Source organism: Mustela putorius, unplaced genomic scaffold (assembly GCF_011764305.1).
Source record: "Mustela putorius furo isolate JIRA1106 unplaced genomic scaffold, ASM1176430v1.1 tig00000196_pilon_pilon_pilon, whole genome shotgun sequence".
NCBI classification, from domain to species: domain Eukaryota; kingdom Metazoa; phylum Chordata; class Mammalia; order Carnivora; family Mustelidae; genus Mustela; species Mustela putorius.
This window is the reverse complement of record NW_025421310.1, coordinates 13,491,176-13,515,627: the sequence shown is the minus strand read 5'-3', so window position 1 is coordinate 13,515,627 and position 24,452 is coordinate 13,491,176. Positions and strand designations below refer to the sequence as shown.

Sequence of the window (24,452 nt, the reverse complement as noted above, 5' to 3'; positions counted from 1 at the left end):
TCTGTTGAATGAATGAATAAATACCCTTCTCCTGTCCTGAACCCCTGCCCCGGCCTGCCCTGAACCCCTGCCCCGGCCTGCCTAGTCAGCTCTCCAACTAGTCTGCCCCAATTGTCCTTCCAACTAGTCTGCCCCAATTGTCCTTTGCTTGGGTTCTGAGTCTCCCTCCTCCCAGGTCCTGACTTGGAAAATGCTGTTTGTCCAGAAACTCACACGTGCCCTTCATGTCCTCCCTTCCTTAGAAGACCAGGGGCTTCCCATGGGCAAAAATGACCATGCTACCCTTCGGTGAATTTTTTTCTCCTATCTTCTCCTTCAGTCCCCAAATTTTATCTCCTTATTGGAAATCATCCTCCACCGCCCCACCGCCCCCCCCACCCCGCCCCGCTCTTCTTGTCGTTACCTCTGGAAACCAAATGTTTGATTTAATTTACTTGTCTCCTCCTCCAGGAAGCTTTCCCTGACCCTCAGACTGGGTCAGAGGGCCCTCTGGGTGCCCCTGTCTGAACCTCTGGGTCATCCCTTTCTGGGGGCAGGTCTGTCTCCCCCATGGGAGTGAGAGCACGTGATAGAGGGCCAGGATTGTCATTTGTCAGCACTGTGTCACTAGCACCACCCAGCACAGTGCCCCCGAATTGTTCAACCAAGTTGTTAGGGGGTCATGGTAGAGGCTGATGATTGGCCAGTGACCCACCAACCTCACTGTTTTCCTCTTTTCTTCTACTCTTATGAATATGAGCACAGCCCCATTTACATACAAATTTGCATACAGTAGACCCAAAGGGAAGGGAGCTAAGACTGGGGGGGAGTGACAGGTTTCTGCACAAATTGGGGGTTTCACTGGGCGGGTGGCAGCATCTTCAGCTGCACCTGGTCCCCCTGGGAGGGTGGAGCCGCCGCCCAGCCAGCTGCCAAGGCCTTGGCCATGCTGTTCCTCTTGGAAGTGAGCGGGGTCTCCAGGGTGAGCGAGGCGTTGGCCATCTCCTGGGGCTTGTCACTGGCCAGGAAGCGGAGCAGGTTGTGCAAGGCCTTGGCCACGTCGCTGCGGGCCCCCTCATTGACGAGGCAGTAAAGGATGGGGTCAGCCACACAGTTGAGGCTGGTGAAGGCCAGCGAGCTGTGGTAGGCTGAGAAGACACGCTCCTCGAAGCCACAGTCCCAAGGGCGGCCCAGGTAGACGGCGCTGCGGGAGAGCAGGAGCACGTGGTAGGGCGCGAAGCAGACCAGCACGATGGCGATGAGGCTCAGGGCCAGCCGCTTGATCTTGGCCTTCTCCTGGCGCTCGGTGGACACACTGCCCCTCACGGCCCGCAGGATGCCGCGGTACGACAGCAGCATGAGGGCCCACGGGAAGAGGAAGCCCACGAAAACCCGGGTAGAGGGTTCATCCAGGCCACCCAGCCCTCCATGGGGAACTTCTCGAAGCAGAAGGTGTGGTTGTAGCGGTCGCGGAAGAGCTCGTCGTGGAACAAGGGCGCTGAGTTGGCCCCCAGCTCCGTGGCCCAGACCACGGAGCTCACGGCCACTGCCGTCTTGACCCGGCGCAGGCGCGCAAAGCGCAGTGGATGGGCCACTGCCAGGTAGCGGTCCACCGAGATGCAGCACAGGAAGGCGATGCTGATGTAGATGTTGGTGTAGAAGATGAAGCCGAAGAGCTTGCAGGAGCCCGGGCCGTGGATCCAGTTGTCGTGGTGCAGGAAGTAGTCGACCCACAGCGGCAGCGTGCAGATGTACAGCAGGTCGGCGATGCTGAGGTTCATCAGGTATACGCCCAGCTCGTTGCGTTGCCGGACCTGGCGGTAGGCCGCCCACAGGGCCAGGCAGTTGGTGGGCAGCCCCACGCCAATGACAAAGATATAGAGGGATGGCGGGAAGAGGTGGTCCACGCGCGAGTCCACGTGGCAGCCGTCCCACGTGCGGTTGCCCATCCTCGGCGCTGGGGCTCCCGAGGCTCTTCCCCCGGCCCACGGGGGCTGTGGGGCCACGGGGGGCGGGAGGCCATCAGGCCCCCTGAGCCCCCTCCTTGGAGGCTCAGGGGAACATGGTGAGTGGCAGTCCACGGGGGAAAGATAAGGGTGACCGTGAATCGTGGACGGGCCTGGGCAGGGAAGGAGAGAGCTTGAGAGGGAAAAGTCAGGGGAAGGATAGAATTATGATCAGAGGGAGGCTTGGGGTGGGAGAGGGGATTAAAAAAAAGAGAGAGCTTTGTCAAGGGGGTGTTTACAGACCCAATCAGAGTGGAAAGGAGGGAGTTGAGGGGTAGCCCAAGAATTGGCCAAGGGGGGTGTTTATGGAAGGGATGGAGGCCTCATTGGGCAGTGGTAAGAGGGAGATATTGGTAGAGGATATAGAAAATACGCGTGGCCACGTTGAAGGGATGGGGGGTGGAATGTTCTAGAAGAGGCATGAAATATGTGCGATAGTGTTGAGACAGGACAGACTACAGTTAGGGAGGGTTGAAAACACTAGGCAGGGTCAGTTGAGTGCTGGTGTTCCCTAGGACCCCGGTAAGAAATAAGGACACAAACAAGATTATGGAAAAGTAGGTGCCCTTAGCCCGGGAAATGTGGGGAGGGTGTTTAAGAAACAGGAAGGAGGTGAGTAAAGGCTATTATGGAGGAGGATTACGGATGGAGTGAGGAATTTGAAGGGGGCAGGGGAGGGGCTCTGGCTTGGCTTGGTCCTGGTGGGAGCTCACAGTTCAAAGCTGACTGTATGGTGCCTGCGGGGAGAGAGGTCTGCCGTGAGGGGAGTCAAGGACACCCCCTCCTCCCCCCACCCCTCGCCATAACCCATGGGCTGCTGAGAACGGGCGTCCTAGCGAAAGCTAACTGAGCTTCGTTCTAAGCAACAAATCTCTGTAAATGCAGATTTAGGGGTCCGGATCTATTTTCCCTGATAGACATTAATAACCCCACTCAGATTTTATAACTTCCTTCCAGAAACCAGGTAAAACGCACAAGTATTGTATCATCCACACGCTCCGGCAGATGCTAACCCTGTCATTTCCCAAAGGGACGTGAAGCCCAGAAAGGCTGCTCACTCCCACCAAGGATGCACAGCAAGGTCATGATGGAACTAGGGCTGGAATCAGTCTTCTGCTGCTAACCCAGGACACCCCATCCTTGACAATGATAGAGACAGATAATAACAGCTAAAGCTTATTGAGCCCTACCACATCGCAGACCCTGTTCTAAGCACTTTTATGGGCATTAATACATTACATTTTCAAGATCCCTACAACAAACATACTGAACATATCGTTACCATTCCTAATTGGCAAACTGAGGCACAGAGCCCTTCAGAGACCTGTCCAAGGTCCTGATAATGACGGAGGGATAAGATTGGTTCTCACCCCTTTTCTCTAGCCTGTGCATGTTTCCATCCAAGAATAACTGAACAGAAAGGGCCCTGGGCTGGGCAGTGGGGGCTGGGAACCATAGCTGCTTTGGGGGGGGAGATGAAAGGAGGGGCTACTGGAAGTGATCACATTCTAGCAGCAAGGGAAGCCCTGGCAGCAGGGCCAGCGTCCCTCCCTCAGGGTCCACTTCCCTCATTGTCTCTGTCCCCAGCCAACTTTCCTGAGTGAGAACCCTGGGCCTGTCACCCCCTTGGGAAGACCTGCAAACACAGGGCAAAGGACAGTCATGGACCAAGATCCTGTCCATTGTCCGCCCAGAGGGTAGGGGAGCGAAGTCCTGAGTCAGAGGCACCTTTGTAAGTCACTCTATCCAGGGCTTTCCATGGTGTTAGTTTAAGATGTGAAAGGTTTTATTGTTATTATAACTATCTTTTTAAACAAGATTTTAAACTGGAAAGCTATCCAAGACAGTGGAAAAAAGAAGCTGCTCTATGTTCTCAATGAAATCAAGTGGGGGGGCAGGGGACGCCACCTCTGAAGAAGCCCCCAGGACACACTTAGAAAACCACTGGTTGAGTCAACTGGATTTATCAGGAAACCAAGGCCCAGAGAGGTGAAGGGATGAGCCCAACATCATACACTGGGTTCTTGGGAACCTCCCAGATGCCGAAGCATCTTTCCATGGGAAAGTCCTCTTGGCTCTACCTCCACAATAAACCCTGAATCCATGCATATCTCTCAGAACCTCCTACCACTGTCTGTTCTGCACCACCATCGCTGCTTGCTTGGACCTGTGCAGTAGTTCCTCACTGGTTTTCCTGGCTGCCATTCTGGCTTCCTTCAACTCACTTCCCACAGGGCAGCTGCCAAGGTTTGTTAACATGAAAATGAGCTTTCATTACCTCTCTGCTGGAAACTGAAATCCTGAAATCCCAAGTGCCTTCCCAGTAGACTGCTGATAATATCCAAATTCCTTGCCCCAGGGAATAAGGCACTGCCTCACTCCCCCCCACCCCATCTCTCCTCCTCCACCTCAGCAGGCTCAAGACCCATTACCTTCTAGATTCAGCCGCAAAACCTTTGCTCTTTCTCCGATCTTCTTAGGACTCTGCTCCCTCGCCTCCTTCACTCCCACAGGGGAGGCCCTCCCCATCCCCCAGAGTCCTGCCCACCCACTCCCAGGGCTGTCGCCTCACATCACCTTGTATCTTGTTCCCATCTGTCTGTCTGTCTGAAATGGACATTCCAGGAGGGCAGTAACCTTGTGTGGACTGCTGTCTCCCAGCACCCAGAAGAGGCTGAGCATATAGTAGACACTCAGTAAATGACTGTGGGTCGAAGGAACAGGCATTGGTCAGCCCATCCAGCAAAGCAGGCTCTCTCTCCCTCTGAGGCAGCTACAAGTTCAAAGAAGTCCCTGCAGGGTCCCAGGGAAAGAGGTTGGAAGGGAAATAAAATGAAAAGGGCAGGATCTATCCGCTACATAATTGACTTTGAAAGGTCAGGGCTGAGTCCCCCTTAGTAAACCCTACCCCCTGTGGGGTCCTTAGCAGTCCAGCGGCTGCCCCCACCCCCAGACTCGCAGACAGTGGTTCCTGGATCCTGTGGACAAAGGGTGGAGACAGCACAAGCTCCCAGGGCTGGAACAGGACAATCCAGCTCCTCCCTTCGAATATTCTCCACCCAGACCAAGTCCACGCAAAAAACCCTCCTCTCTCGCCTTCTGTCTCTCCCTTTTCTTGTAACATGGAGAAACTTCATGCTTGTTCCAGAGCCTCAGTTTCCCTTTCTGTATAAAGGGGGAGGGAGCAAAACCTTTATACTATTCACATCACAGACAAGAAAACCCTTGGTAGGACGGCATATCATCTACAAAATGTGCAGCATTTGAACAATTACTATTATTCCACATGCACAGGAGAGCTGAGACAAGAAAGGAACCAAGGCTGGGAGTTCCCTTTGCCCTGCGCTGGCCAGACCCTCCTGGGTTCAGCTGAGCCTGGGGCGGGTACAGCACAGCAAGCGTGAGACTTCTTTCCAGACGCCAGAGGAAATACACTTCTCATGGCTAATTTCCTCGAGGGGGAACCAGCTGGGGGCTCACCTCCCCCTCCTCCCCCTTCCTCCTCAACCCACCTGCTTCCTGGGGCTTCTGGGCACGGAGGGGGGGGGCCCACTCAGCCCTCTTTTTTCGCCACCTGAGATCTGCCCACCATTACACCATCAAAATCACAGAACCAGAACCGAGACTCAAAGCATTTCACAGTGCTATAGGTCTGTACGCTCCAACTGGGTGGGAGTGTAAGGCTGTTTCTTGACCCCTTCCTTGTACATGTGGGGAAACTGAGGCCCAGAGCAGCAAAACCGTTGTCTAAGTCATGTGACGTGTCAGCTTTCGGCAGATCTCCTGTCCTTCTTGATCCAAGAGCCTCCCCTTTTGCCAAATGTTTTCTCGCCTCACTCCCTGTGCTCCTGTAATGTTTCTCAAGTCCTTCTGGGGTTATCAGCCCCCTTTGAGAATCTGCTGAAAGATACAAGGAAGGGCTTTCTCCCCACCAAAAAGCAACAACCAGTGTTTTCGTGCACCCCCAACACCTTGCCCAGCCTGGGGCGGGCTGGGGCGGGGGTAGGGGGGCAAGATCCTCTTTAGCTGGGATCTATGTTTCCTCCCTTACTTGAGGTTTATTGGAGATTCAACCCCCAAATCTTTAGCAAGAAGCTCTCCCTAGCCCCCAGGCCCCCCTCTCTGGTCCCTGCTAGCCCTTCCCGGGGAAAGGAGGAGAGATAAGCCCAAGTGTGGAGTGATAGTGAGGGGACCAGAAGGACTGGGCAGACCCCAGCCGCTGCTTCATCTCTTGGCTGCTCAAGCCAGATAAGACTCTGGGCTCCACCAACCACCCCCAAATCCAGTAAGGCTAAAGGACTCTGGAGGGCTGAGAGGACACGAGGGAGAGGTGATGCAGCGCGCCCCCCCCCCCGCCCACTGCATCCCTGTCCAACGTCAGGTTTCACTCACCAGCCTTGTCCTAGAAGCCACCAGACTGCCTCTTTGCCCCCCTTCCCTCCTCTGCCTGCTCTGCTTCCCGCCACCCCCTTGGCAGCCCCACGGGACGGGCCAGCTCCGGTCTGCTCATTAGGGGATGAAATGTGATCACCGTGTCTCGCTCCCCACCTGGTGCCCTGGCGTCCGCCGGAAACCAGGGGGCAGTCAGGCCACCGTGACCACCTTGCTGGGCCTCAGTTTCCCCATTTCTACCGCCGTTCCCACACCACCCAAAGGGGACACCGGGGTCCTCCTACTCTACCCCTCTGACATCATCCATTCCAGCACCCAGAAAATCCTCTGGATCTATTGTTAGTCCAGTTCACAGTTTACCGTTCTATTATTGTAACCTTCTAGAGCTTTACCTTTCTTCCATTCTATTATTATTATCCTAGCGGCTTTCCATGTCTTTACCCTTTAAGTTTCTAATATTCCAGGAGTCTCACATTCCAAGATCCTAAAGTTCTATTGTTAGAACGCTCTATGATTTTTTTTAAACATTTCTACGACTTTCATCATCTATTATTAAACTCTCAGTGATTATTATCTTGGCCCAGCAAACACGAATACGTATTTCCCTTCCTTTTTTTTTTTTTTTTTTAACAGAAATGGGAACACACTCTATATACCGTGAAACCCCACTTCCTTTTTCCCTCCTTATCTATTCTGCTTGTTAGAGACCCAGCAGCCCGAAGGTCTAAGGTGGCACAGAATTCTAAAATATGGGGGATTCACGGGAGATTGGGAGGGGGGGGGGAGTTGGGTTGGTAGTCACCACCACCTCGCTCCTAAATTCTCCCTGCCCTGGGGGGACTGCTAGGAGCCCCCACTGCCTCCATCCCGAGCCCTGCCGGCCTTCTCTCATCCCTCCAGCTCGCTCACACCAGCTGAGTTATTATTTGTCTAGACACAAACCAAATTATAGGCCCTGTCCCGAGGGAACAGTGGGCTTCATGGGGAGGGTCAGGAGACAGAAGCAGGCGGGAGTTAATCCCTGCCCCCCCATTTCCCTTCCCTTCTTCCCTCCTTCTCTGAAACTCCACCTCTCCCACCCAAACCGACTCTTGTCCCCTCTCCTCTCCCCAACACCATGGCTTTGGAAATATTTTCTCTTCTCTGCTTCTCAAATGCTCCCCTCTGGATTCCAACCATTCATACTCACCCTGGCATTCTTCCCTCCTCACTGTGAAGACCTCTTTTCCCAAATTAATCCGACTTAGTGGCAGCAAAAGAAGCCAGCTCTCTGGATTTGGGCTTCAGGGGAACCGGAGTCCCAGCCCCCAGCCTGGCACGGACTCATTGTGGGGACTTCTGCTCCCTGGCCTCAGTTTTCCCATCTGTAAAATGGGTGCCTGACCTCCATGGCTCTGTAAGCCCTTTGAGCTCTCTCTGCTTGGAATCCTGAAATCTGCCCAAGATTCCAACACTAATCTTTTTGGATTGAAGCATTCATATATCCTGAGGACTTGTGATCTGAAGATTGTGGGGCCCCAGGCCTCCCTCTGATCATTCTCCCATCCTGAGTCCTTCCATTCAAAGACTTCAGTTGGTTAAGCAGCTGCCTTCGGCTCAGGTCATGATCCCAGCGTCCTGGGTCCTGGGATGGAGTCCTGGGATCGAGTCCCGCATCGCATCGCATCGGGCTCCTTGCTCAGCGGGGAGCCTGCTTCTCCCTCTGCCTCTGCCTGACATTCTGTCTGCCTGTGCTCGCTCTCTCCCCCTCTCTCTCTGATAAATAAATAAAATCTTAAAAAAAAAAAAAAAAGACTTCATGCTCAAGGGTTCTTGATTATGATTCCCAGAGCCGGGGAGCCGCCTATCATCTCTCTTATTTCCTCCTACTGGGACCCCCTCAAAAAAGGAAATCTCCCCATCCTCACCCCAAACCTGAAGCTGAGTTTCTCTATAGAGAGAGATTGGGAGGTACCCTCCCGGTGGGTTCAGGAGGAGGGGAGCTGGTGGCGTGGCCCAGGCTTGGGGGCGCTAGGGGATGGCCCCTATCAGCTCCATCTGTGTCAGTAAGTACCCCAGTGCACATCCTGCCTGAGTTAACACAACACATCCCACCACCAACAGTGGCTCACAGAAATTCCAGAGCTGTCCTGCAGCCTTGTTGGGGGCGGTGGGATGTCCTGTGCAAGCAGGGGGTGGGGGGAGTGAGGTGGAGGCAGGAAGGAGTTAATGGTGACCTAGCCAAATCCTGGAAGGGAGGAAGTGGGGGAGGAAGTCCACCCCCCAGCCAGGAATTCCTGAAATCGGAGGGTGGGGTGGGTGCGACCTCAGGAGCAGTAGGGGGACTCTCTAAAGGGGGCGCTGGGGTCACAGTGTCCCTCAGCGTCCACCTGCCCCAAGCGGCAACCCTACACCCCACCCCCACCCCACTCTCAAGCAGCTCCTCAGCCCAGGGAAAGCTCTGGGATGCACCAGAACTTGGAATGAGATGACGGTGGGGTCGAGGTGCCAGAAACAGGGTCTCAGGAAACACAGAGAAAGAGTCAGAGACACAGGAGAGAGAGACAGAGACAAAGGAAGGGAAAGGGCAAAGAGATGCACAGAGACAGGGGAGAACCATGGAGTTGGGAGGCACAGAAATCCACGGGGACTGAGAGTTGGAGAGACTGAGGGATAGAGGCAAAGGGAGGCAGGGAGAGGGATACAGAGACAGACGGAGAGAAGCAGAGAGAAAGGAAAAGACACAGAGACACACCAGAGATGCAGAAGGAGAGGCACACCCAAGAGGGAGAGAGGACCGCAGACAGAGACCTATCCGAGACGGGCGGAGAGAGGGAGACGGACCCAAAGACACGGTCCGCGCGGAGACGGCGGGAGCGCGGGAGAGGGGCGGGGACGGGCCGCGCGGCGCGGGAGACCGAGGCACGGACGCAGGGGCGCAGAGTCCCCGAGGGGCGCGCGGAGGAGGGGCCCCGCGGCGGCCGGACGCCCGCGGGCAGGGGAAGGAGAGGCGCCTACCTGCGCGCGGCGGCTGGACGGGGCGGGCGGCGTCTCTCCCGGCTGTGGCGACGTCTGAGCTCGACCGCGGCGCAGGGACCCCGCGGCGACTCCTGTCGGCCCCGGGCCGGAGCCGCGGGCCGAAGCCCCGCCCCCGCCAGCCCCGCCCCCGTTAACCCCTCCCTTGTCGCCGCCCCTTAACCCCTTTAGGCTTTCACCCCATTCCAGGCTTCCAGCCCCCGGGTGGAGGTAAGCCGGGGAGAAACCTCACCTGCTGCCTCAGCAACCCCCTTCCCCAGCCCCTCCAAGGCCGCAGCCTGGAGGCCCCCATCTCCTTAACCCCTTTGCTTCCCCTCCGTGCAGCCCTACACCTCCTGCCTGACCCAGCCCTTTGCCTCTCACCCTCCTTGAGCGGATCCATTTCCTTCCCTCTGAGGCCCAAGTCCTTAACTCTGATGATTGCGTGCCTCCCTTCCCGAGGAAGAGTGAAAACAAGTCTGTCCTCACTGCTGGACTCAGGGCCACCTCTGTAAGGCGTCCTGCCCTTGGTCAACCAGACCTTAGCCTAATAGCCCTCTGTGCCTCAGTTTCCCGTCTGTCAAAGTGGTCACTCACAGTCTCTTTGTCAGGCTTTCTTTTCCCCACAGAACTTTTTAAAATTATCTGTCCCCCTCTGCTAGAGCAGGGAGGAGTCATGTCTGCATCTGGTTTGTTTACTGTTGTGTGTCTTTTGCCTGGAAGCCGGCTAGGCACGGCGACAGGTATGCAAGACACATGTTCTCAGGGAGTGAATACATAAGGGTAAAACAGTATTTGCTGATTTTTATTATTATCACGTCCTTCATAAACTGGTCGTGAGAATTCATTCTCCATCAGCACTTGGGACACACCTGGCATCACGCAGCACTCAGAAATGACAGCTATTGGCTTCACAAATTCTTTTTTTTTTTAGAGAGGGAGAGAGTACATGCGAGCCAGGGAGTGGGGGGAGGGTGTAGAGGGAGAGGGAGAGGGAGAGAGAGAATCTCCAGTAGACACTACACTGAACATGGAACCCAACATGGGGCTCGAGCTCACGGTCCTGAGATGGTGATCTGACTGAAATCAAGAGAGGGATTCTTAACCGACTGAGCTACCCAGGCACCCCTGATCGCAAATTCTTTTTTCTTCCGTTCTTATTGTTGTTGTTGTTGTTGTTGAGCCAGAAGAGGGGCAGAGGGACAGGGACAAACAGACTCCCTGCTGAGCTTGGAGCAGGAGTACGACTTGATCCCAGGACCCGGAGATCATGACCTGAGCTGAAGTCAGATGCTTAACTAACTGACCCACCCAGGCATCTCTCATTCTTCATTTTTTTTTTTTAAAGATTTTGTTTATTTATTTGACAGAGAGAAATCACAAGTAGATGGAGAGGCAGGCAGAGAGAGAGAGAGAGGGAAGCAGGCTCTCTGCTGAGCAGAGAGCCCGATGCGGGACTCGATCCCAGGACTCTGAGATCATGACCTGAGCTGAAGGCAGCGGCTTAACCCACTGAGCCACCCAGGCGCCCCTCATTCTTCATTTTTAATAAAAATTAAAAAGCCCGGATCTTAAGGAACAAGACAATGAATTGTGACAGATACACTTGTGTGCCTACGTGCTCAAATCAAGACAGAACATTTCTAGCACCTAAGAACCTTGTTCTTTGCTCCTTTCCAGGCAATACTCACAGTCTACTTCACGCCTAGCGGCAACTCTTTCTTTTTACACCAGACATTAGTGTTGCCTGTTCTAGAGCTTTTGCTGTGTGCCCTTGCACAAGTGACTTCACCTCTCTGAGCCCTATTACTTACTTCTCAGGGCTCTTGAGGGACACAGAAAGTTAGGGAGTTAACTAAGAGACCTGCAATGCACATGGGAATGAAGGTATTTTTCCTTTCATATTCCCTCAAGGAGACAGGAAAAGAACTAAGGAAGTTATCCCGAAGGCTGTGGCCCCCCTCCCCATGTATAACCCCAGACTCATCCTATCAGCCTCAAGACAAGTCCCACGGAGCCCTCCTGTCAGAACCTTGGTCATCCCAAGCTCCTCTTAAGAAAGAATTCCAAGGGTCCTCTATGAGGGGAGAATCCTCTTCTCTCTTAGGCTCACCCTAGGTTCTCTGAGGATCCAATCCTGGTAGGAAATAGGTAGCCATTCAGAGCTTAAGTGGGAGCACTTAATAAAGGGATATTTCAGAGGAGTGGGCAGGCGGAAGGAACCCACACAGTAGGAGGCAACACCAAGGGACTGGCCATGGGTAGAGCCAAGCCATTACCATGCTTAGGGCAGGAAGCTGGAATTTGGAGAGGAGCCCATAGAACTTGTAGCTCTAGGTAGAGAACAGAGCTACTGCCAGAACAGCAGGGATGCGGGGAGGGGGCCCCCCAAATAAATACTCCCATTTTTCTCCTCCTACATTCCGATTTCCCATCAGTGCTTCTGTGGGCAGAAGCCAACCAGAGCGCGAAGGGCAAGGGAGCTCCATGGATGGAGTCCACGCACGGCGGTCTCCCAAGGTCCAGAGCAGGAAAAGAAAGGCTCAAAGTGATTCTGGGGGGCACATGGAGAGAATCGTCAGCGCTTCTTCCCTGCAGGGCTACGACTGGGCACAAGGGGGCGACAGAGCACCAAGAGAACCAATGAAAAGGCTGCTTCACTAGCACCTGCCACGCCTCCAGAACTTGGACAGTCGGGAGGGGTCGACAGGTGTGGGACAATAAAGGAGACTTGGAACAGAGAGCGTCAGAAACTGGCTTCTGAAACCTGGAGATCTGGAGGGGTGATACAAAGGCTGAGCCCTGGGGGCTGAGTAGGAGTTCTCCAAGAGGACGCGTTCAGACGCGGCGGGGCGGGTGCCCAGGGAACAGCCTGTATGGAGGCTCCGAGGCACGAAATGTCACAGGGAAGGGCAAATACGGGTGATTCAAATGGCTGGAGATGAAAATTGGGGACAGGAGAAGATTCTGGCTGAAACAGCAAAGATGAAGACAGGATTGGGAGAAAAGGGGAGGGGGGAGGGCAGCTGAATGCAATGAGCATTGACTGCATTCCAGGCAGATCTAAGCACTTCCTGTGAATATCTCCCCTATGGGAGGTACCATTTCACAGATGAGAACAATGAGGCACAGATGCTGTCAAAAGGCAGCAGTTTTGGCAGCTGGGTTCCGATTCTTTAACCACGGCTATGCTGTTTCTTGGAGCAGGAAACAGGGTTGAGGAATTTGAACTTCCACCCCCTTCATATAAGACACAATTCTTTCACACACTTCAACACCCAGATAAAACTCGAATACTCATTCAGCAAACATTCCCTGATCCCCTGCTGCTGTGCTATGCAGTGCTGGGTACACAGCAGTGACCACGGAAGCCATGACCCCTCCCTCCCTGGGCTGGCAGCCAGTGCGGGGGTGACAGATCTATCCCTTATAGGGACCCCTCAGGTCAAGGGGGATGCTGGAACCCAGAGGAGCTTTGTCACAGTTTGTTGGGCAAATAGGAGGATGGAGGAAGGGCAAAACTCTCAGAATTTCCACACAAAACAACTCCCATCATTTGGTTCATTTCTTACTCAACCTTCAGTCTTCAGTTCAGTTGTCCCCTCCAGGAAGCCCTCCCAGATGCCCCCTGAGTCTTCCTCTGCCTCCTCAAGGTCACCATTGTCTGAGCATCGGTCTGCCTTCCCCACCGGATTGTGAGTACCTTGAGGGCAGGACGGGGACAGTCTCACTCAGCACTATGTTTAAACATTGCCCAGCTCAAGGAACAGCCTAGAATAAACATGCTCCAAAAAATAAAAACCAAATAAATTTTAAAAAGAATAAGTATGCTCCTTGCCCTATTAAAGAATTCATTAACTCATTCATCAACATATGTATCTGTCAAGCATTTACTGCCCGCTAGACACTGTGCTAGGCACTGGGGATACAATCTTCAAAAGCCAAAATCCTCACCCTTGTGAGCAATCGATTAGTGAATAACTGATTGACTTCTGGTCATATCAATTGAGATCTGATGAGAAGAAAAAGCTCTCTAAAGGCCTGAGATATAAGGGAAGCCACTTTTTTTTTTTTAGATTTTATTTATTTATTTGACAGAGAGAGACACAGCAAGAGAGAAGGAACACAAGCAAGAGGAGTGGGAGAGGGAGAAGCAAACTCCCTGCCGAGCGAGGAGCCCAATGCGGGGCTCGATCCTAGGATACCGGAATTAGGACCTGAACCAAAGACAGATGCTTAACCAACTGAGCCACCTAGGAGCTCCCCACCTCAAGATTTCTTTCTAAGTCAGCATGATGATGTGTACACGTTCTTGAAACCAAAAACCTGATTTACATCTCGTCAAGCCTACATTGTGCACCTGCTTTGCGAACAAGTTGCCTCAAGAAAAGCTATCTTGTCCTCAAGATACCTATGATCAGCGCTCCTACTCCCCTCCTTCCCCGATTCCTTCCTGATTCTATGTTACTTTATAATGTTTTGAACTTTGATAAGAGGTAAAGAGGCGGGGCGCCTGGGTGGCTCAGTGGGTTAAAGGCTCTGCCTTCTGCTCAGGTCATGATCTCAGGATCTTGGGATCGAGCCCCGCATCGGGCTCTCTCTGCCTCTCTGCCTACTTGTGATCTCTGTCTGTCAAATAAATAAATAAAATATGTAAAAATAAATAAATAATTGAAATTATAGTTTAGGTTGCTGTTTCTGGAGACTCACAGACAGTCTTCCTTACTGACCAAAAGGGGCTTTGCAGATTTCTCCTGCAATAAATTTTTCCTCTTTTAGGAAGAGATGGACTTGCTAAGTTGCCACTCTTTTTTTAGTATATGTGCTGCCGAAGCAAGCACGCTAAGTTGCCACTCTGAGACTATAAGACTCTGAACTTTCTGACCCAAGAGATCATCTTGCAAGTTGAGCAAAAAAAACCCCACAAATGTGTAATGTTCTACAAAATTCTTTTTTTTAAAACATTTTATTTATTTATTTGACAGAGATCACAAGTAGACAGAGAGGCGGGCAAAGAGAGTGGGAGGAGGAAGAAGGCTCCCCCCGCAGAGCAGAGAGCCTGATGTGGGGCTCGATCCCAGGACCCTGGGATCATGACCTGAGCCAAAGGCAGAGGCTTAATCCACTGAACCACTCAGGTGCCCCCCCCTTTTTTAATTTAGTAATCTCTGTAGCCAACCTGAGGCTTAAACTCGACCCTGATATCAAGAGTCATGTGCTCTACCAGCTGAACGGGGCAGGAGCCCCTCCACAAAATTCCTATGTATTGTTTTGTCCAGAAGAATTCTATGTTTGCTACCTTAGAATGTTTCTATAGGAGCAGTGGTTCTCAAAGTGTGATTCTCAGGGCATCAGTACTCTTCCTGGAACTCTTTGGAAATGTAGATTCTCTGGAGAACCTCAGGCTGACCAAGAGGAGAAAATGCATTTTCATTCTAACAAAGCCTGCAGGTGATTCTAATATATCTATATCTAATATATCTTCAGCTTTGAGAATTACTGAACTAGAGAATAGGAAAAAAAAAATTCCCAAAGCAATTCTAAGCGCCTCCAACATTATATACAAGATGTAAGGGCGCCTGGGTGGCTCAGTGGGTTAAAGGCTCTGCTTCAGCTCAGGTCATGATCCCAGAGTCCTGGGACCGAGCCCCGCATCCCCTGTCCAGTAGGGAGCCTGCTTCCTCCTCTCCTTCTGCTCCTCCCCACCACTCATTCTCTTTCAAATAAATAAATAAGATCTTAAGAAAAATAAAAAACAAGATGTAATTAGATAGCATCCCTATAAATTATCTTGGCTATCAGAGATGGAGAAGATCAGAACATCTCAAACCCCCCCCACCCCACAACTTGGTACTGTCACTGGTGATATTCTAGTGGTTTTGCCCTCACAGGATGCTATCGGTTATTCTAATGAGGGATAGAAGCAGGAAAGGAAAGCGTTCACTTATTTTTTTTTTTAAGCCTATGAGCCATTGTTTTATTTTATTTTAAAATAAGCTCTGAGGGTGCCTGGGTGGCTCAGTGGGTTAATCCTCTGCCTTCGGCTCAGGTCATGATCTCGGGGTCCTGGGATCGAGCCCCGCATCAGGCTCTCTGCTGGGCAGGGAGCCTGCTTCTGCCTCTCTCTCTGCCTGCCTCTCTGCAAACTTGTGATCTCTCTGTGTCAAACAAAATCTTAAAAAAAAAAAAAAAAAAAAGCTTTAAAAAAAAAGCTCTGTGATGTCTAAATAGGGTGTCTCTCTCGATTGGTCGATTGGATGGGGGTCCCCAAATAGGGGGCAATGATCAGGTGGTGGAAGCCGGTGGCGTGGACAGTGGAAGAATTCACCGAGACAGAATAAAGGAGATAGACGTTTACCAAACACACCGCAAGGGAGCAGTGGGCAGGACAGTGGAGGAGAGGCTGCCGGCAAGGAGGCAGTGGGTGGGGGCCGTTTTTTAAAGGGGGAAGATGGGGGCGCCTGGGGGGCTCAGTGGGTTAAGCGTCTGCCTTCAGCTCTGGCCATGATCCCAGGGTCCTGGGAGGGAGTCCCGCATGGGGCTCTCTGCTCGGCAGGGAATCTGCTTCTTCGTCTCCCTCTGACCCTCTCCCTACTTGTGCACTCTCTTCTCTCTCTCCCTGTCAAATAAACAAGTAAAATCTTTAAAATTTAAGAAAAAAAATAATAAAGGGAGAAGATGAGGGCATAACATATGGCGATATATGGAATTCTCCCTCTTCTGGTAAATGAGCCTGGTTCTAAGTAGCCCACTGGGCAGTGAGAGCCTAAAGATATTTTGAGGTCACTGTGGGCCCTTCCTACATTCCACCATTCAAGCCTGTTTGCCTAAAAGCCACCTCTACAAGCTCTGTGCCCAATGTGGGGCTTCAACTCACAACCCCGAATGCCAGAGTCATGTACTCTATAGACTGAGCTAGCCAGGTGCCCCAAAATGTTGATCTCTAGCCCAGAAGCCTGATGTAGAGCCTGCATAGTTTTGGTAAGGATTAAATAAATGCTGGTCTGGTTGAAACATTCTCTCTCTCTCTCTCTTTTTTTAAAGTAAGGGTGGGGCTTGAACTCAGAACTCTGGAATCAAGAGTCAGATGCTCTACCAACTGAGCTAAGGAGGTGCTCCAATATTTTTTAAAGATTTTATTGATTTGACAGAGAGAAACACAGTGAGAGAGTGAACACAAGCAGTGGGGGTGGGAGAGGGAGAAGCAGGCCCCCTGCCGAGCAGGGAATCAGATGCAGGGATTGATCCCAGGACTCCGGGATCATGACCTGAGTCCAAGGCAGATGCCTAATGACTGAGCCACCCAGATGCCCCTTACCTGCTCTTTTAATACCTGTATTCTTCTTGGGCACGAGACAGCCATACATGTCATCAGGACGGCCATTGATCTTAAGACTCCCATATAAGGTTTCCTTCCAAATAACCACGTGTAATCCCTCAATGAGGAAAAAGGCAAGATATGTCTGACTGTGTGCTTCCCAAAAGGGACCGATTGGAGCTATTACCCAGGTTACTTAGGGTTACTTAGGTTACTTACCTAACCAAGGACTGCTCCCTTGGGCCTGGATCCTGGAGAAAGCTTGGGAGAAAGTTGTCTAAGTTCCATCTTTTGTTTTTTTTCATGGCTTTCATTTGTCCTTACGCATGGGCTAAGGACATCCTGCTCCCAGATTGAAAATACTTCTAGAGGGGTTCTGGGTGGTTCAGTCCGTCGATTATCTGCCTTCAGCTCAGGTCATGTTCCCAGGGTCCTGGGATCGATTCCTGCATCAGCCTTCCTGCTCAGCGGGGAGTCTGATTCTCCTCCCGCCACTCCTCCCCCCACCCCTTGCGCTTTCTCCCTCTCTCTCTTTCTCTCTCAAATAAAATCTTTGCAAGAAATTTAAAAAAAAAAAAAAGGCACAAAACCCACCTCTGGGGGGTGGGGTTACACGATTCTCTTGAGCACACCTGCTCTCAGATCTCAAGAGTGTCCATTTGCTTTAATACCCTACCCCACTGTGCTGCACGTCTGTCCTTGAACTCCTTCTGGTAACAAGCCCAAAAAACCTTCCGTGGGGATTCCTTTGGGGTCGACTAGGTCAAGACCCAGGGGCCCGGAGTCTCCCCAGTTCACCGGGCATCTTTCTGGAGCGCCCCCTTCCTTGGTTAGTCTCCCACTCTCGCCTTCCTCCAGCCGGAGACTTGCTTAGTCACTGTCCCCCTTTGTTCTCCTCTCTCTGATCTAACAGGAAAAGGCCTAAAAAGGACACCTCGTGTGTTTCCTTCCCTTCTGCTTCTTTTGTAACTCTGTTGGCCTCGATAGAAGCTAGAAGATGGGAACGTCTGAGCAGAAAAATGAACCGAAATTCCTTATGGTCTGGCCTTTATGTCGCTGTGCCCAAACACCTGATCTGCCCACACTCCTTGAGGACACCCCTCTCCTCTCCACAATTCGCTGTCTCAGGCCCTTCGGCTGTTCATTGTTCTGTCCCGATCCCTGCAACCCCCCACTCCCCCCACCACCACCTTTGACCGGTCCTGTCCATGCCTCTCTTGGTTTTCTGCAACCCCCCGCCCCACCTCTCCTCCTTGTTTGCTGCTTCTGTTGTGCGTCCGATCTGGACCAGAGAGGGCTGGATGCGGCCTGCCAGCCTCTCCTTGTGTGGGGGGTTTCCCCATCATTCGTTCCTGGGTTAAGGGACAGGAGAATGGGAGGCAATCCCCTGGTGAGTCAGCATAGGGCTTTAAGGAATAGTCTCCAGTAGCTGCCCAGACACCTTTTGTTTTGGGGAGAGTCCCTGCCTTTTCAGGGGGGCCGGTTGCAACCTATTTTCACTTTTTGTTGCTGGAAAGAAAATGTGTGTCTGTTGGTCTGTCCAAGCGGATGAACTTTAGGAGTCGTCTTTCTCTGCCCTCTGGGCTTTTAACTGGCTTCAGCTTTGAGAGGAGCACCTACCTATTCCGCCTCCGCCCCCCATTCCTGTTTCTGCACCACCATGGTTTGGCTTTCATAACTGGCTCTATACCATCCTCAGTGCCTCCTGCTTCTCCTAACCTCACTACGGCAGGACGAAGTCTGCCTCTCCCTGCACTTCATCGCCCACCTCAGATTTCCCCCCCAGGTGCCCTAGCTAAAACTCACCAATGCGGGGGCAAATTGATTTTTGGTGGACCCAGGTGCAACATATTTGGCATTTAAACTAATTTGTCAGCTGAATTAAACATATCTGTAGAGTTTCAGCATTAAATATAAAAACCTTATTAATTTTTTATTTTTTTATTTTAAGAGAGGGAGAGAGGTTGGGGAGAGGCAAAGGGAGAAGGAGAAGAGAACCTAAAGCAGGCTCTGAGCCCAAAGTGAAACCTCATCTCACGACCCGGAGACCATGACCTGAGCTGAAATCAGGAGCTTCAGGCTTAATTGACTGAGCCACCCACGTGCCCCTAAATATAAAAACTTTCATTCCAGGGGCCCTTATCAGGTTTAGTTGGAAGAATGTGCGACTCTAGATCTCAGGGTTGCGAGTTCAAGCCCCACATTGGGTGTAGAGATTATGTAAAAATTATTAATGTAATGTAATTAAGACTCATGAAGGGACATCTGGGTGGCTCAGTTGGCTAAGCAGCTGCCTTTGGCTTAGGTCACGATCCCAGGGTCCTAGGATCGAGCCCCACATCTGGTTCTTTGCTCAGCATGGCCCCTGCTTCTCCCTCTCCCACTACCCCTGCTTGTGCTGCCTCTCTCTGACAAATAAATTAATTTAATTTAATTAAAAAAGACTCCTGAAAATAAGGGAAGAACTCCGTATGCAAGAAATGATGCATTTTTAATAAGAAAGATGTAAGGCATGAGAATACATTTTGTAGAGGGAGGAAAGTAATTGTGTCCTAAAATAGCTGGTTGTTTGGAGAGAAAGGGCTTAGGACAAAATATGAATGAAAACGAAAGTTACAGGGGTGCCTGGCTGGCTCAGTCAGTAGAGCACAGACTCTAGGGGAAAAAAAAGAAGAAAGAAGAAAAGAAAAAAATTACAAAAGGTTTGTAAAGGGGTCTTTGCAGAAGAATTTTACATGTGGTCAGGACTGACTAGGATAAAAATGAATAGGATTTTTAAAGTGCACTGGTTTAAGACTGAAATTCTGCTTTTCTTTCTCTCACAGAGTTTTCTAGGACTGTGAGTCTCCTCTTGGTAAGAAAATGTGAACAAAGTTTTTTTATCTTCCCAGAAAACCGAAGCTTCGATGTTTTGTCTTGATATCAGGGCTTTGATTACTTAAAGTTAAAACTCCTCAATATTAAAGAGTCGGGTTTTACTCACCACTGTGTAACTTCCAATAGGACCCTTTATTACCACCTTGGTGAAATATAGTTTTATAACGATCTGTAATCCTATTTGGGCGTGTGCTTTAAAACCTTCTGAGATTTTTCACAAAATTCCCCAGATTTAAATTCTAAATGAATGCCTTTTGACTAATCAGTCTTGTTTCTTTGGTATGTTAAGTTACTTGGGTTTGGTTTTTTTGTTTTGAAAAAATATTTATTCCAGAGAGAGAGAGAAAAAGGGGCAGAGGGAGAGACTATCCAAGCAGACTCCCGCTGAGCACAGAGCCCAGACGTAGAACGTGATGTCAGGAGATTAAGACCTCAGCCAAAGGGGCGCCTGGGTGGCTCAATGGGTTAAAGTCTCTGCCTTCGGCTCAGGTCATAATCCCAGGACTCTGGGATCAAGCCCCTGGGATCAAGCCCTGCATCAGTCTCTCTGCTCAGCAGGAGGCCTGCTTCCTCCTCTCTCTCTCTGCCTACTCCCTTTCTGTCAAATAAATAAAATCTTAAATAAAAAAAAAAAAAGACCCTCAGCCATAAACCAAGACTCAGATGCTTAACCAACTGAGACACCCAGGCGCCCCCCAATTTAAGTTACTTGGAATGCATGTCCAACAGATAATGATAAGCCTTAGGTTGTATTGAACGGGTAAGTAATAGAACTATTCCAGAAAATATATGAAATTCCTGAAGTTTTAATATGTCCTGATATAAGGTCATTACTTGAATTCTTGAAATGTGTGTCACAGATACAACCAAGTTTCCATGTCAACTGCATTATCAGGAACTCTACTATCAGATCTTTTTTTTTTTTTTAAAAGATCTTATTATTTTTATTTTTTTCAGATTTTATTTATTTATTTGACAGAGAGAGAAAGATCACAAGTAGCCAGAGAGGCAGGCAGAGAGGGAGGGGGAAGCAGGCTCCACCCCCCCCCCCCAGCAGAGAGCCCGATGAGGGGCTCGAAGATGAGGGGCTTGAAGCGGGGCTCGATCCCAGGACCCTGAGACCATGACCTGAGCTGAAGGCAGAGGCTTTAACCCACTGAGCCACCCAGGCGCCCCTGGGTGGACATGTTTTTTCAAATGAACTAGTCTTGATTTGGCAATCTCTGGAAACAAGGATGAATTTAGAGAAAAATTATGCTTCAATAGCACAACCTTATGGATGTTAGATTCAAGTTTTGACTAATCATCTTGAAATGCATGTTGTTTGCTTAAGCCAGACAGCCTGAGGGAGGCTTTAGAGAGATTGCCATTGGAGCTCAAATACAGACTATTCCTCTGTGGGGGTAATGAAAGGGACGCTGTGGGCTTACGATTATTTAAACAGTATAATTGTGTAACTCGGTTGTCACCTTGATCAATCCCATGTGGCTGAGATAACAAAATCACTCCTTGAAATAGTGTACCCCATGCCACGGGGTTAACAATGAACTTACGAAAGCTATAGGATCGGCCCCGCCTTCTTTATAATTGGATTGGGGAACCCACTTAGGGATGCCCTTAGCTCCTGAGACATGTCATCCTGCACTTGACAGTGATTCCTGGTGATTAAGGATATGGTTATGGCTAGACATCAGGGGGGCCTGTGTGCCTAAGTCAGTTAAGCCTTCGGCTAGGGTCATGATCCCAGGGTCTTGGGATTGAGTCCCACATCAGGCTCCTTGCTAAGGCAGGGAGCCTGTTTCTGCCTCTGCCTGCTGTTCTCCCTGCTTGTGCTCTCTTACTCTCTCTCTCTGACAAATAAATAAGCAAAATCTTTAAATATAACAAACATAAGTAGAGGCATTGGCTGAGCATACAGAGGCCACCTTGAATCCAACCCAACACGAAGTCACCCACAAATTTAAAAAGTGGTCCTTTAAAACCATACCCTTGATTCATGGCCCGATAGTACTCACCAAAGAGTACTCCCCCAGAAGCCTGTGACCATACCATTATTTCTACCACCTTGCAAACCATTTGGCTTGCTACTGGCCCAGCAAGGCGACCCAGCATCAGACGCCTGGTACCTAATGGAACGCAGTGGTTATGGTGCCAAACTGGGGGCGTGGCTTCCACCAGGCTGCATTGGAAACTGTGTCCTAGGTTCTGTCTGGATGGACGGCCTGCAGCACCAAGACCCTTACATGTCCAACTTACTTTCCATGCCAAAAACAACGATGGAGGGGCATCTGGGAGGCTCAGTCGGTTAAGTGTCTGCCTTCGGCTCAGAGTATGGTCTCAGGGTCCTAGGATTGAACACTATATTGGGCTCCCTGCTCAGCATGGGAGCCTGCTTCTCCCTCTCCCCCATTTGTGCTCTCAACTAAATAAATAAGATCTTAAAAAAAATAGAATAGTTAGATGCTTAATGGACTGAACCACCCAGGGGCCATGGGTGGTATAAATAACCACACTGATCACTTGATGATGGGTTAAACACCTGGTCTGGAGGTGGACTGCAGTCCATTCCAAAGGGTCTTCTTACCACACTTCTCATTTTTTATTATGTTAATCCTTTTTTGAAGTTTATTTATTTTCTTAACCTTGACATCCAAGGGGGGACTTGAACTAATGACCCCACGGTCAAGCGTTGCATGCTCTTCCAACTGAGCCAGCCTTATTATAGTAGTAATCTTAATATGTTGTCTCTTTTGCTTTGTTCTCTCGTATTGCTGATACGCATGCAAGCAGTTCCTGACTTCTTGGCCCAGCTGATGGATGAGCCTTACTGTTCAAAACAAATTCACCTCGATGTCCCCTCTGGACCCCGCAGCAATGGCCTCCCATAATAACTGCTTGCAGATAGATAGTGATCAGTTTCAGTCCACAGGTCAGGACATGTTTAGGACCCCTGCCAGCTTCAAGTAGTTACAGACTATGTGCCCTTTGCTCTTCAAGATTCAAGGACGGAATACTGGTCAAGGGGGGAAACAGTGTGGGATAAAAGCAGAAAAAATGTTCACCTTTAGCCCAGAAGGCTGACCTGCATAGTTTTGATAAGGATCAAATAAGTACTGGTTGTTACATCCTTATAGGGTCTCATGACTGCCCGTATAGCTCATGGATAGTTAAGATCGAACTGAACCATAAGCACCAGAGAAATCTTGCCAAAAGAATCTGTTTTTGTTTTAAGATTTTACTTACTTGAGAGTGAGTGAGCATGGGGGGAGGGGCAGAGGGGGAAGGAGAGGGAAAGAGAGAGAATCCCAAGCAGATTCTACACTGAGCATGGAGCCCCACGTGGGGCTCATCTCAGGACCCTGAGACCACGACCAAAGCCGCAACCAAGAGTTGGACACTCAATCAACTGAGCCCCCCAGGCCCCCCAAGATGAACATTTAACGGATAGACTGAGTAAAGTACATTGCTCTCCCCAGAGTGGGCGGGCCTCATCCAACTAGTTGAAGGCCTGAATAGAACAAAAAGGCAGACCTTCCCCCTGAGTAACAGAGACACCCTCCTTCCTGCCTGCCTTCCAACTAGGACACTGGCTTTTCCCTGCCTTTGGACTTGAACCAACACATCAGCTCTTATTGGGTCTCCAGTCTGCCCACTCACCTTAGAGACCTTGGGTCTTATCAGCCTCCATAAGCCTCCATAAGAACGAGCGAATTCCTTCTAATAAATCACCCCCCTTGTCTGTCTTTGAAAGGCTCATGTGCTAAGATGGCTTGTATATTTTTTAACGTCTAGAAAAAATCAAAACAATGGTATTTTGTGGCAGGTGAAAACGAGAAACTCAGACATCAGTACCCATCAATAGGTTTACGGAACGTAATCTGGCTTGGTCCTGTATGCACTGTCTGTGGTCACTTTCATAGGACAGTGTCCGAGTTAGTTGGGACAGAGACAGGGTGGCTCACAGTCTAAAGTATTCAGTTTGCCGACCTCTGATTTACTATTCTCTGGTGTGAGAAGTTGGGGTGGGGGGTTGTTGGGGGGAGAATGTTTGGGAGAGGGCTGCTGGGGGGCTAGGGGCTCTGGCCATCTGCCTGGGAACTGGCTATAGGGCTGGATGAGCCTGGGAATCCAGGAGACTGTATGTTGTTGACCAGTGTACTTCCCTGAATATTACATTAAAGATTGATAAAAAGCTAAAAATGTGTGTCCCCCCAATGCAGCTGGGCCCCTCCTGGATCACCCAGTTTCATGACCGGCAACTTCTTCTTATTACTACTTATACTAGATAGATTTGGGTTTCTGGCTCTTGCAACCCAGGGTCTTCATACCCCATCTCCCAGCCATTTATTGTGTCACTGGCCCGCTTCTCTGAAAAGTCCCCGTGCCTGCTTCAAATTGTGGTTCAGGTGGAGGCTGCCATGTCCTCACACAATCCCCAGTCCCGGGCCTCGACGCCGGGTCCCCGGCTGATCGCCACCCAACGGGAGCCAATCACAGTAGCCCAAGCAGCCAGGCCAAGCTGATTGATCCGCTGATGAGCCAATCACAACTTTCCCCCCCGGGGATGTGAGGCCCGAGCCTGGAAATTAAGGAGCCTCAGAGCCTTGTTTCTATGGCACAGAGGATGCTGGTCCCAGAGAAAAATTCTGGGTCGCGAAAGGTCAGAGAACGTAGGGAGGGAATATCCTGACTGCCCACGAATCTTTGCTTCGATGGCCCTGAGGCCGGGAGGCACACCTGCCTTTCTCAGTTGGCGATGGGGCCCACTGAGACCCAAGTCACGGTCCCTCACTGCAAACACGGTCATCAACACACCTTCCGCCCGCCCCCACGCACTCGTTTAAAGCCACCGACTCTACGGACACACACAGACCCTGACCCCCTGC

General features: G+C 50.8%; 1 protein-coding gene across 1 annotated transcript; it reads right to left on the bottom strand.

Annotated features, from left to right (window-relative positions):
* Window positions 1-836: 836 nt before the first annotated feature.
* GPR4 (G protein-coupled receptor 4) lies at window positions 837-17,122 on the bottom strand. Its single transcript, XM_045077150.1, is given in 3 exon segments — window positions 837-1,380; window positions 1,383-2,722; window positions 16,909-17,122. Coding segments are annotated over 2 exon segments (1,089 nt in total). The 5' UTR covers window positions 1,929-2,722; window positions 16,909-17,122; the 3' UTR covers window position 837.
* Window positions 17,123-24,452: the final 7,330 nt, after the last annotated feature.